The sequence below is a fragment of the Scyliorhinus canicula genome, unplaced genomic scaffold (genome assembly GCF_902713615.1).
Source record: "Scyliorhinus canicula unplaced genomic scaffold, sScyCan1.1, whole genome shotgun sequence".
Lineage (NCBI taxonomy): Eukaryota > Metazoa > Chordata > Chondrichthyes > Carcharhiniformes > Scyliorhinidae > Scyliorhinus > Scyliorhinus canicula.
In genome coordinates, this window is record NW_024055508.1 from 206,814 (window position 1) to 219,594 (window position 12,781).

Consider the following 12,781-nt stretch of genomic DNA (forward strand, 5'->3'; position numbering starts at 1 on the left):
AATATTGAGATCCTTTATTCTTCCCAGCAATGTATACCATCACATTTCCCGACATGATATTCCATTTGCCAAGCCTTTGTTCATTCACCCAATCTGTCTATGTGCCTCTGTAACTCTGTTCCATCCTCACCACTTGTCTGCCAAGTTATTGTAGCGTGAGCAGGGGAGAGCATACAAGAGATGTGAGAATTAGACCCACAAACATATAGCAGTTTCTCAAAGAGTGGAGGTAAATTGAAGATGGGGCAAAGTGAATAGATTTTCTATAAAAGGGAGACAGAATAAGAGAGAAAATGAATTTGGAAACATGAATGCGGAAGGACCAGAGAAAAATAAGCTGGGTAAACTGATAGGAACAAAGACGAAGATTCTTTAATATGAATAAGGACGGTGACCGCGACATTGTGAGTGAGGGGATGATGCGAGGGCATAGGCAATTAGTGCCCAGTATCCAAATGCAAAAACGATGTTGATCGCCATGGTTTTGAAACAAGCAACATTGCATATTTAAATGTAGCCGTCATCTTTGAGTTTCGAGCCTGATCCTTAGATTGTGATGTAATCCCCAATGAGACTGACAGTGAGAGCGCAGCTGCTGTCAGTGGATTGTTTGTTGATCAACCTGTAAAGAACATCATTAGGGATGTATAGACCTCGGATCACTAAGCATCCAGTTTAATATAAATACACCGTTCATGGTACTTTACTGTGTCAAACACCAGGGGCAGATCTTCACCAACACCAGCACGGGTCCATGACGCAGAAAATGCGTTTGACAAAATCTTTCGAGTCAGCAGCTGTGTACTATCCTGTACTCGCAACAGTCGGTGCACCTGGTAAATTACTTTTAGATCTTGAAATGTTGAACTTGTTTCTGTTTAATGTTCAAAGCCGGGCAAATGTATTGCGTTAACCTTCAATTTTGAGTTAAACATGGTGATGATTTTTTAACGTTCTTCAGTTTGACCATTAGAATAACTATCTGATCGAGAAAACTCCTACATTATCTCTGAATGTGTCCTTTGTCCCAGTGCATTACAGAGCTGATATTTTTTGTTTATTCACATTTTGATATTATTTCTTCTGATTATTTGTATTTGTCAGATATTCTGCAACTCCCTTTTCCCCCCTTTGGACTCTTACCTCCGACCAGCTTCATGTTTAATGATGTTCTGCCTTTCTAAATGTAGCGCAGTGTTTTCTTTCTGCTCCTTTCCGCTCCGTTTCCGATCACCTTTTCAGAGCGGTTGATCAGACTGCTCATTTTTATCATTGGTTTGTTCCCTGGCGGTCTGGTCATCATCCTTATTTTCTGTCCCCTCAAAACCATTAACCGTGGACGTTATCGGCTTGCCAACTAGGCTTTCTACCCAGTTTTAATGCATCCATTGAAACAGCTAATTCAACGCCATCTGAAGTCTCAAACATAGCATTACTGCATTACAGATGAGAGGTGATAATCCACAATGTCTGCCAACACCAAGCACTGGATATTCAGATTATCGCAGCTCGCAGGGGGTGTGGATATCAGTATATGGAACTTCAAATGAACCTGATTGTAGCAGATGTTGACCAGTTATAGCATCATGGAATGATATCATAGAATCATAGAATTTACAGTGCCTATGGAGGCCGTTCAGCAAATCGAGTCTGAACCGGCCCTTGGAAAGAGCACCCCACTTAAGCAAGGCACCTCCACTCCATCTCTGTAACCCATTAACCCCACTTTGCACTTTTTTGACACTAAGGGCAATTTAGCGCAGCCATTCCACCTGACCTGCACATCTTTGGACTGTGGGAGGAAACTGGAGCACCCAGACGAAACCCACGCACCCACATGGAGAACGCGCAGACTCCACACAGACAGTGACCCAAGCCGGGAATCGAACCTGAGACCCTGGAGCTGTGAAGCAACAGTGCTAATCACTATGCCACAGCGCAGTTATTTTGGCGTAATCACCTTCCCGGACTATAAACTGTCGGTAGCACAGTCTTGAAGACTGTTGCCTCAGAGCTCCAGGGTCCCATGGTCGATTTCTGGCATGGGTCAGTGTCAGTGTGGAGTCTGCATGTCCCCCCCCTCCGATAACGGGGGGGGGGGGGGGGGGCGTGTCTGCGTGGGTTTCCTCAGAGTGCTCCGGTTTCCTCTCACAAGTTCCGAAATATGTGCTGTTACATTTGAATGTGACTTTCTGAATGTTTTCTCTGTGTACCGAAACATGTGGAGACTTCCACAGTAACCTCATCGCAGTGTTCATGTGCGCCTGCCTGTGACATTATTATGTCTGGTTTCTATTCTACTTCTCACAGTGAACATCGTTACAATCGCAATCCTGTGTTTCAAAGACTGTGGCCTCTCCAAATGCATCACCCGCTATTTGGTGGCCATGGCGGCAGCCGATCTCATGGTTATTGTCTGGAATGTACTCTTACATCGCATTGCTACAATATATTGGAAACACACATTCCTGCTCTACACTCCCGTCTGCAGATTCATTCTCTTCATGTCTCCAGCTGCAATCGATATTTCTGTGTGGTTGACGGTCTCTTTTACCTTTGACCGCCTGGTGGCCATTTGCTATCAGAAGCTGAAAACCAAATATTGCACCGAGAAAACTGCAGTTGTTGTTATCACCACTGTGAGTTCGCTGCTCTGCTTGAAGAACATTCCCTGGCCATTCCTGTATTCCTCCCATTACAACGGGATTCAGTGGGGATGTCTGCTGTCCACAAATGTTTTCATTGAGCCGATGTGGATGGCATATTCTTGGTTTGAGCAGATCCTAACCCCAGTGATCCCATTCTTTCTGATTTTGTTCTTTAATATTGTCACCGTCAAACGCATTGTAATAGCCAGTCGCGGCCGAACCAGCCTCCGGCAGCACAGCAGTGACAGGGATGAAAAGGATCCTGAGCTGATCAACCGGAGACGATCCATTGTGTTACTCTTTGCAATATCCAGTAGTTTTATCCTGCTCTGGATGACAACAGTTATATATTTCATATGCGTTAGAATTACGTCGGCCTTCAAGAGCAGATATATACTTACCCCCTTTCCTGAATTTCAAGAGGCTGGGATTATGCTGCAGCTTCTGAGCTCCTGCACCAACACAGCTATTTACACAATAACCCAGAGAAAGTTCAGAAACCTGCTGCTCAGGGCGTTCAAATATCCCTTCACACTGATAGAGAAATTAGTGAAATGTTGCAGAAAACATTACTGAAGACGGGACTCCCATAATCCTTGTCCCATTTCAAATTGATTACAATTATCGCCTTTAATTAATAAATCCAATCAGCAGAAGATCAAATAATTTTCAATGATTTTTCAAAACAGTCTATTTGTTGTAAAAATGAACCAGCATTAAATTGACGAATATCAGTAATCCATTGACTGAAGAAAATACATGCAATGCGCGTAGCACACTGAAATATTGTAACCGGTTTATTTGTCAAATTACTTCACAATACTGATAGAAATGGAGAAACCAAATTTGATCAATTGGATATTGATGCTTATTTCCACTGAACCATACTACTAATTAATCCCAGTTCATGGCGCTTTTTTCCATAATCCTCATCACTTATTTACGAGTTTACTTAACACATACTAATTATTCAGTACCTGTAATAATTTAATAAATGTTCTAGAATTTTAAATGAAAAATGTATGGTATTGATTGTCGTGAGAACATGCTTACACTTCGAACAATTTTGTGTTGTGGAACTGCAACAATGTTCATTACATTTGAAGTAAAGACATTATTCTAATAACAGAAGTAAACAGCGAAGCAGGAAGTTCAGAGGAGCAGTTCAAACTGGCATGCTGCAGCCTATGGGGTTGATGTAGAATATGGTGAGAGATGCCAGATGCTGGTCGGGTAGTAGAAATGGAATTGAAATATTGCCGCAGAGAAGAGAATCATCAGTTGCATTGTGCTGCATGTCGAAAACGTGTTGGAGATGGAAATGGGGGAGGGTTCTGAACTCCCACGCAGTTAATGCTGTAGATTATTTTGTCATAGGTGAAGGGGAGGGCAGCAATACGTTGAAGTGGAAAGGCGGTGGTCAATATCGAATAGTAATTCCTATAGAGATACGTGATTAGGAGTAGGCAAAGCTCCGGGTTCTTTGAAGAGCTTGAAAAATGGTGCACTGAAGGCAAGAAAATGATATGGTTGTTTGCATGATGACTGGAGGAATGACAGTGGAGGTATGGAGGTGGTATTGAACTGGCAGCGTGGATTCAGCGTGGATAAAATTGCGCATATCCGAGTTGCAACGGTTTGGTAGCCGTAAGGGGACGGATTAAGGCATTGCTGTATGGAGACTGTGCAAGTATAGGTGTGGACAGGGGAGTGATGTTCGAAGCAGTGGATTGGAAAGCTTTGGTCAAGTATTGTGGACAGGATGGGTCATTATTTGGAGGTGTTAATCGACTACTTGAAGATAAAAAGTGTGGGTAGGTATGGAGCAAAACTGACGATGATGAGGTGCATTGTGAAGATATGTAGGAGAGAAGGGGTGTGACAACAGAAGGTCATGACAGTGAGGGTTTTTGTACAGGACCATGTTAGGACTGATTGGGTAGATTGTGCTGGGGAGTTTCTGGACGAGAGTGGACTTATGGAGTTGGGAATAAACGCCACAGAAAGATTTAAGGATTTGGAGGTGTACGTATAGAAGTGGTATACGTGTGAGTGAATGTTGGGTGAGGGAGCAGGTACAGAGGGGTAGGTGTACTTCTGGAGGTGGTATCGGAGTGAGGGAAATGTGTTTGAGGAAGCAGGGTGCAGGTATAGACGGGAGGGGGGATGAACGTATAGAGGTGGTATAGGAGTGACTAAAAGTCCTTGGAGAAGCAGGGAGCAGGTACAGACTGCGGTGTGCACGGATAGACGTGGAATAGGATTGAGTGAAAGATGTTTGGAGGAGATGGGAGCAGGTACAGACGAGGTGTGTACGTACATAGGTTGTAGAGGAGTGTGTGAAAGTTGTTTGGGAAGCAGGGTGCAGGTACAGAATAAGTGTATACGTATAAAGGTGTTAGAGGAGTGATGGATTGTTGTTAGTAGAGGTAGGAGCAGGTACACGGAGGGGGGGGGGGCAGGTACAAGAGAAGTATATACGTATAAAGGTGTTAGAGGAGTGACGTAATGCTGTTAGTAGAAGTAGGAGCAGGTATAGAGTGCGGAGGCGTGTACGTATTGAGGTGGTATAGGAGTGAGCGACAATTCCTCTTCAAAGAATTATAACAGATTTGTCAAGCATGGTTTTTCCCTTCTAAACTCCATGCTGACTCTCACTGATCCGGCCATTGCTTTCTAAACGTTTCATTATTAAATCCTCGATAAAGGATTCAAGCATTTTCCCCACTACCGAAGTAAGTCTTACTGGTTTATAATTCCCTGTTTTTTCTCTACCTCCCTTTTTTGATAATCAGAATGGCGTGAGCTACCGTCCAATCTGCAGGGACAGTTCCAGAGTCTTTAGAATCCCGGAAGATGACCACCAATGCATCCACTGTTTCCATAGCCACCTCCGAAGGCACTCCGGGATGCAAATTCTCAGGACCTGGGAATTTATCCGCCTTCAATTCCTTCAGTTTTTCCAGCATTATTTATCCACTAATGCTTATCTTCCTCAGTTCTTCCCTCTCACTAAACCTTTCGTTCTCCAAGATTTCTGGGATCTGATTTGAGGCCTCATTTGTGAATACACAACCACATTATGTATTCAATTGCTCAGCCATTTATTTGCCCGTTATTATGCATTCTCCTGTTCCTGTCTGTAATGGGCCTACTTTTCTCTTTACCAATCTCTTTCTCTTCACATATCTGTGGAAACCCTTTATGTTTCCTGCAAGCTTCCTTTCGTATTTTCCTTCCCCTTCTTAATCAATCCCTCCGTCCTTTTTTGCTGAATTCTAAACTGCTTCCAATCCTCAGACCTATTATTTTTCTTGGCCAATCTGTATGCTTCTTCCTTTTATCGGATACTATTTCTAATTTCCTTTGTAAGCCATGGATTGGCCCTCTTACCCCCTTTGCTTTTGCGCCAGACAGGAATGAACAGTTGCTGTAGTTCCTCCATGCGTTCATTGAATGTTTGCCATTGTCTATCCACTGTCAGGCGACGGGGCTGGATTAGCTCACTGGGCTATATCGCTGGCTTTTAAAGCAGACCAAGCAGGACAGCAGCACGGTTCAGTCCACGGACAGGCGCCGGAATGTGGCGACTAGGGACTTATTACAGTAACCAGTGAAGCCTACTCGTGACAATAAGCAATTTTCTTTTTTTTTCATTTCATCCGTTTATGTAACTGTCCGCAATCTATCAAGGCCAACTCACGCCTCATATCATAATAGTTCTCTTTATTAAGATTCAGCACACGAGCCTCCGAACTAACTACTTCACTCTCCATATTGATAAAAAAAATTATCATGTTATGGTCTATCATACCCAAGTGGTCACGCACAGCCAGATTGGCAATGATATCCTTCTCATGAAACAGTATCCAGTCTAACATGGGCTGCTCTCTAGTTGGTTCCTCCGCTTATTGGTAAAGAAAACCATTCCGTATACAGTCTAGGAAATCCTCCTCTCCAGCATTGTGGCTAATTTTATATGCCCAATTATGGGAAATTAATATCACCCATGATCGCCGATATTCCTTTATTACATACATTTGGATTTTTTGGTTAATGCAATTCCCAACCTCACCAGTGCAGTTTGGGGTCTATATATGACAAACACTAATGATTTTTGTCTCTTGGGATTTCTCAACTCATACAGATTGCACGTTTTCAGAGCTAGATCCTTTCCTACTATTGTGCTAATTTCTTCTTTAACCAGCAGTGCCACGCCACCACCTTTTTAATGCCTGTTCATCCTAAATGCTGAGAACCCTGGGACATTCAGTTGCCTTCCATATTCACCCTGCAGCCATGTCTCCATTATCCCAATTATATCATGCGCATTTATATCGATCTGCACGATTAGTTCATCCACTTTATTGCAAATGCTCCGCACATTCAGGTACAGAGCCATTATGTTTGTTTTTTCACAATCTTTTTTTTGCTCCCAATATTTTTCTCCAGCGCCCTGTTTGAGTTCTGCCCTTGGTTTCTCCACCTATCTCTTTTCGTGTTACTTTTTCTACCGTTTGCATTTGTCATTGCTCCCCGTTCTCTGCCTTATTGAATAGGTTCCCACCCCCCTGGCATATTAGTTTAAACCGTCCCCAACCGGTCTAGGAAATATCCCACGGCCCCTCCCCGGACATCAGTTCCAGACCTGCACTGGTTTAACCCATCCGGTTTGTACATGTGCCACCTCCACCAGAACCGGTCCCAATTCGCCAGGAATCTAAAATTCTCCCCCTGACACCATACCTTCAGCCACCTATTAATCCTGTATATCCTTTCACTTCTCCTCTGGCCTGCACGTTGCACAGGTAGTAATCCTGAGATCACAACCTTGGATGCCCGATCTATTTGTGGAATGATCCAGGACAATAGGGAGAGGCTGGAATAGTGGGATCTGTTTCTGGACGGACCAGGACAATAGGGAGAGGCTGGGGTAGTGGGAGCTGATTGTCGAATGACCCAGGACAATGGGGAGAGGCTGGGGCAGTGGAATCGGTTTGTGGAATGATCCAGGACAATAGGGGAAGGCTGGGACAGTGGGATTTGTTTGTGGAATGATCCAGGACAATAGGATGATACTGGGGCAGTGGGATCTGTTCCTGGAATGATACTCGACAATACGGATAGGCTATGGAAGTGAGATCTGTTTCTTGATTGACCCAGAACAATACGAAGAGGCTGGAGCTGTGGGATCTGTTTGTTGAATGATCCTGGACAATAAGGAGAGGCTGTAACAGTGGGATCTGTTTCGGGATTGATCCAGAACAATAGGGGGAGGCTGGGGCAGTGGGATATGTTTGTGGAATAACCCAGGACATTAGGGAAAGGCTGGGGCAGTGGGAGCTGTTTGTTGAATGATCTAGGACAATAGGAAGAAGCTGGGGCATTGGGAGCTGTATGTGGACTGATCCAGGACTATAAGGAGAGGCTGGGAGAGTGGAATATGATTGTCGAATGCTCCAGGGCAACAGGGAGAGGCCGGGCGCTGGAATGTGTTTGTGGAATGACCCATGATAATAGGGAAAAGCAAGGACAGTGGGATCTGTTTGTGGAATGATCCTCGACAATAAGGGGAGGCTGAGACAGATAGACCTGTTTCTGGATTGATCCGGGACACTAGGTAAAGGACAGGACAAGTGGGACCTGTTTCGGGATTAATCCACAACAATAGGGAGAGTCTGGTGTAGCGGGATTTGTATGTTGAATGATCCAGGACAAAAGGGAGAGGTTGGCGAAGTGCAATCAGTTTGAGGCATGTTCTCGGGAAATGGGTGATGCTGGGGCAGTGCGATTAGTTTGTGCATTGACACAGGGCTATGGCGAGAGAGCGGGGCAGTGGAGTTTTTTGGGCATGGATATAGGGCTATGGGGAGAGAGAGGGGCAGTGGGATTAGATTGGGGAATGATACAGGACTATGGGGAGATAGCAAGGCAGTGGGTTTAGTTTGTGGATTGATACAGGGCTATGGGGGAGAGTGGGGCAGTGGGTTTAGTCTGGGGATTGATACGGGGCTATTGGGAGAGAGTGGGGCAGTGGGATTAGTTTGGGGATTGATGCAGGATAATGGGGAGTGAGTGGGGCAGTGGGTTTATTCGGTGGATTGATACGGTGCGATGGGGAGAGAACGGGGCAGTGGGATTAGTTAGCGGAATAACACAGGGCTATGGGGAGAGTAGGGAAGTGGGATTAGTTTCAGGATTGATACAGGGCTATGAGGGAAGAGTGAGGCAGTGGGTTCAGTCTGGGGATTTATACAGAGCTATGGGGAGAGAGCTGGGCAGTGCATTTGGTTCGTGGATTGATGCAGGGCTATGGGGAGTGAGTGGGGCAGTGGGATTAGTTTGTGGATTGATACAGGGCTATGGGGAGAGAGTGTGTCAGTGGGATTAGTTTGTGGATTGATACAGGGCTATGGGGAGAGAGTGGGTCAGTGGGATTAGTTTGTGGATTGATACAGGGCTATGTGGGGAGAGAGTGGGTCAGTGGGATTAGTTTGTGGATTGATACAGGGCTATGTGGGGAGAGCGGGGCAGCGGTATTAGTTTGGGCATTGATACAATGCTATGGGGAGGGAGTCGATCAGTGGGATTAGTTTTGGGTCGGTACAGGGCTTTGGAGATATAGTGGAGCAGTGGGATCTGTTTCGGGGTTGATACAGGGCTATGGGGAGAGAGTTGGGCAGTGAGATTAGTTTGGGTATTGATACAGGGCTGCGGGGAAAGAGTGGGGAAGGTATGTTAATTTGGGGATTGATACACGGCTATGGGGAGTGAGTGGGTAGTGGGATGAGTTTGGGGATTGATACGGGTCTATGGGGGGGAGAGCGGGGCAATGGGATACGTCTGGGGATTGATACATGTTTTTGGGGAGAGTGCGGTACAGTGGGATTAGTTTGGGATTGATACAGGGCTATGGTGAGTGAGCGGGGCAGTGTGATTAGTTTGGGATTGATACATGGGTATGGGGAGAGAGCGGGGCAGTGGGATTAGTTTGGGGATTGATACAGGGCTATGGGGAGAGTGGGGCAGTGGGATTAGTTTCGGGATTGATACAGGACGACGGGAATGGATTCGAGCAGTGGGATTAATTTGTGGATTGATGCACGGTTTGGGAGAGAGCGCTGGCCTTAGTTTGGGGATGGATACAGGGCTATAGGGAGGGAGTCGAGCAATGGGATTTATTTCCGGACTGACACAGGGCTATGGGTAGAGCATGGGGCGGTGGGATTAGTTTGCGGATTGATACACGGCTACGGGGAGCGAGCGGGGATGGATAGACGACTATGGGGAGAGAGCTGGGCAGTGGGATTCGTTTGTGGATTGATACAGGGCTATGGGGAGAGAGTGGGGCGTAGGGATTAGTTTGGAGATTGATACTGGGCTATGGGGAGAGAGCTGGGCAGTGAGATTAGTTTGGGGATTGATACACGGCTATGGGGAGAGAGTGGGACATTGGGATTAGTTTGGGATTGATACAGGGCTATGGGGAGAGAGCTGGGCAGTGGGATTAGTTTGGGGATTGATACAGGGCTATGGGGAGAGAGTGGGGCAGTGGGATTAGTTTGGGATTGATACAGGGCTATGGGGAGCGTGTGGGGCAGTGTGATTAGTTTAGGATTGATACAGGGCTATGGGGAGAGTGCGGGACAGTGGGATTAGTTTGGGATTGATACAGGGCTCTGGGGAGAGCGTGGGGCAGTGGGGTTAGTTTGGGATTGATACATGGGTATGGGGAGAGAGCGGGCAGTGGGATTAGTTTGGGGATTGATACAGGGCTATGGGGAGAGTGGGGCAGTGGGATTAGTTTCGGGATTGATACAGGACGACGGGAATGGATTCGAGCAGTGGGATTAATTTGTGGATTGATGCACGGTTTGGGAGAGAGCGCTTGGCCTTAGTTTGGGGATGGATACAGGGCTATAGGGAGGTAGTCGAGCAATGGGATTTATTTCCGGACTGACACAGGGCTATGGGTAGAGAATGGGGCGGTGGGATTAGTTTGCGGATTGATACACGGCTACGGAGAGAGAGCGGGGATGGATAGAGGACTATGGGGAGAGAGCGGGGCAGTGGGATTCGTTTGGAGATTGATACTGGACTATGGGGAGAGAGCGGGGCAGTGGGATTAGTTTGGGGATTGATACACGGCTGTGGGGAGAGAGTGGGACAGTGGGATTAGTTTGGGATTGATACAGGGCTATGGGGAGAGAGCTGGGCAGTGGGATTAGTTTGGGATTCATACAGGGCTATGGGGAGCGAGTGGGGCAGTGTGATTAGTTTGGGATTGATACAGGGCTATGAGGAGAGCGGGGGCAGTGGGATTAGTTTGGGGATTGATACAGGCTATGGGGCGAGAGTGGGGCAGTGTGATTAGTTTGGGATCGATACAGGGCTATTGGGAGAGAGCGGGGCATTGAGATTAATTTTGGGATTGATACAAAGCTTTGTGAAGAATGCGGTTCCACCTATGCATTGTGCCCCACTCATGTGTTACCTGGATCGCCAGGTACCGAAACCGTTCCCCGTCCACCTTAAACGGCTGGGCACCACGTTTGCCTCCCGCCTCGCATCATCCAGCGGAAACACCTCACTTTTTCCGATATTCAGTCTATAACCCGGAAAGGCCCCAAACCCCTCCAATGATTCATTCTGTCCATGCTTTGCAATCGATCCGACACTAACACCAGCAGGTCATCGGCGTGCAGCGACAGCCGATGCTCTCTATTCCCCTCACTTCCTGTCCCCTACCCAGCTGAGACCGGAAGTGGCATTTCCAAAGGCTCAATTGCGAACATAATTAACAGCGGAAACACCAATCACACCTGCCTGGCAGCCATAAGCAACTCCAAATACACTGAGTTCATCTCATTCAGTGGCAAGCTTGATATGAGGGACATAAAGACCAACCGACCCACACTACAAGCCTCAGCCCAAACCCAAACCGATCAAGAATTGTGAGCCCGCTTCTGTACCCTTTCAAAGGTATCCACACCCATCTACTGTGGCGACCAGTATTTCAAATAATATTCCAAGTGTGACCGAAGTAAGGTTCTGTCTACACAACCTGCTATTTTAAAAATTAATGCTCCATCTAAGGAACGCAAGCGAGCCGCAGGTCTTCTTTTTCATTTAAAAATGTAGAGTATTCAATTCATATTTTCAAATGAATTGACAATTTAGCTTGATCAATCTACGTACCTTGCACATATTTGTGTTGTGGGGGCGAAAGCCAGGCAGACACGGGGATAATGAACAACTCCCACACAGTGATCCAGAGGCTGATTCTAATCCGGGACCTCGGCTCCGTCAGGCAGCAGTGCCAACCCTGAGGCATCGTGGTGCCATATACCGGAGATCTCCTTGACAACCTTATCCAACTCGTTGCCGCTTTCAGTGAGGTGTTGATGTGTCCGCCCAGATCGGACTGTTTGCTCGCACGCCGAAAGCTTCTGCCATTTACTGTGATAATCCTGTGCTGTGTCAGCCAAGGGAATGCTAATGGGTGCACTCTAGAGGAATATTTCTTCTGTATCTAAACCCGTGCTGTACCTGTCCTGGGAGTGTTTGATGGGGACAGTGTAGAGGGAGCTTTACTCTTTATCTAATCCCGTGCTGTACCTGTCCTGTGAGTGTTTGATGGGGACAGTGTAGAGGGAGCTTTACTTTGTATCTAACCCCGTGATGTACCTGACCTGGGAGTGTTTGATGTGGACAGTGCAGAGGGAGATTTACTCTGTATCTAACCCCGTGCTGTACCTGTCCTGGGAGTGTTTGATGGGGACAGTGTGGAGGGAGCTTTACTCTGTATCTAACTCCGTGCTGTACCTGTCCTGGGAGTGTTTGATGGGGACAGTGTAGAGGGAGCTTTACTCTGTATCGAACCCCGTGCTGTACCTGCCCTGCGAGTGTTTGATGTGGACAGTGTAGTGGGAGCTTTACTCTGTATCTAACTCCGTGCTGTACCTTTCCTGGGAGTGTTTGATGGGGACAGTGTAGACGGAGCTTTACTCTGTATCTAAACCCGTGCTGTACCTGTCCTGGGACTGTTTGATGGGGACAGTGTAGAGGGAGCGTTACTCTGTATCTAACCCCGTGCTGTACCTGTCCTGAGCGTGTTTATTGGGGACTGTGTC

At 46.6% G+C, this 12,781-nt stretch overlaps 1 protein-coding gene across 1 annotated transcript; it reads left to right on the plus strand.

Annotated features, from left to right (window-relative positions):
- Nucleotides 1-754: 754 nt before the first annotated feature.
- Nucleotides 755-3,224, plus strand: LOC119960489 (probable G-protein coupled receptor 139). Its single transcript, XM_038788189.1, has 2 exons — nucleotides 755-836; nucleotides 2,311-3,224. Exons 1-2 carry the CDS (start codon nucleotides 755-757, stop codon nucleotides 3,222-3,224), a joined length of 996 nt encoding a protein of 331 aa, XP_038644117.1.
- The last annotated feature ends 9,557 nt before the right edge of the window (nucleotides 3,225-12,781 follow it).

What these genes read in the sequence shown, in the direction of transcription:
- LOC119960489 (XM_038788189.1), top strand. Translation starts at nt 755, where the DNA reads ATGACGCAGAAAATGCGTTTGACAAAATCTTTCGAGTCAGCAGCTGTG. An exon ending in CGCAACAGTCGGTGCACCTG is followed by an intron (nt 837 to 2,310) that starts GTAAATTACTTT and finishes TACTTCTCACAG; the next exon opens with TGAACATCGTTACAATCGCA.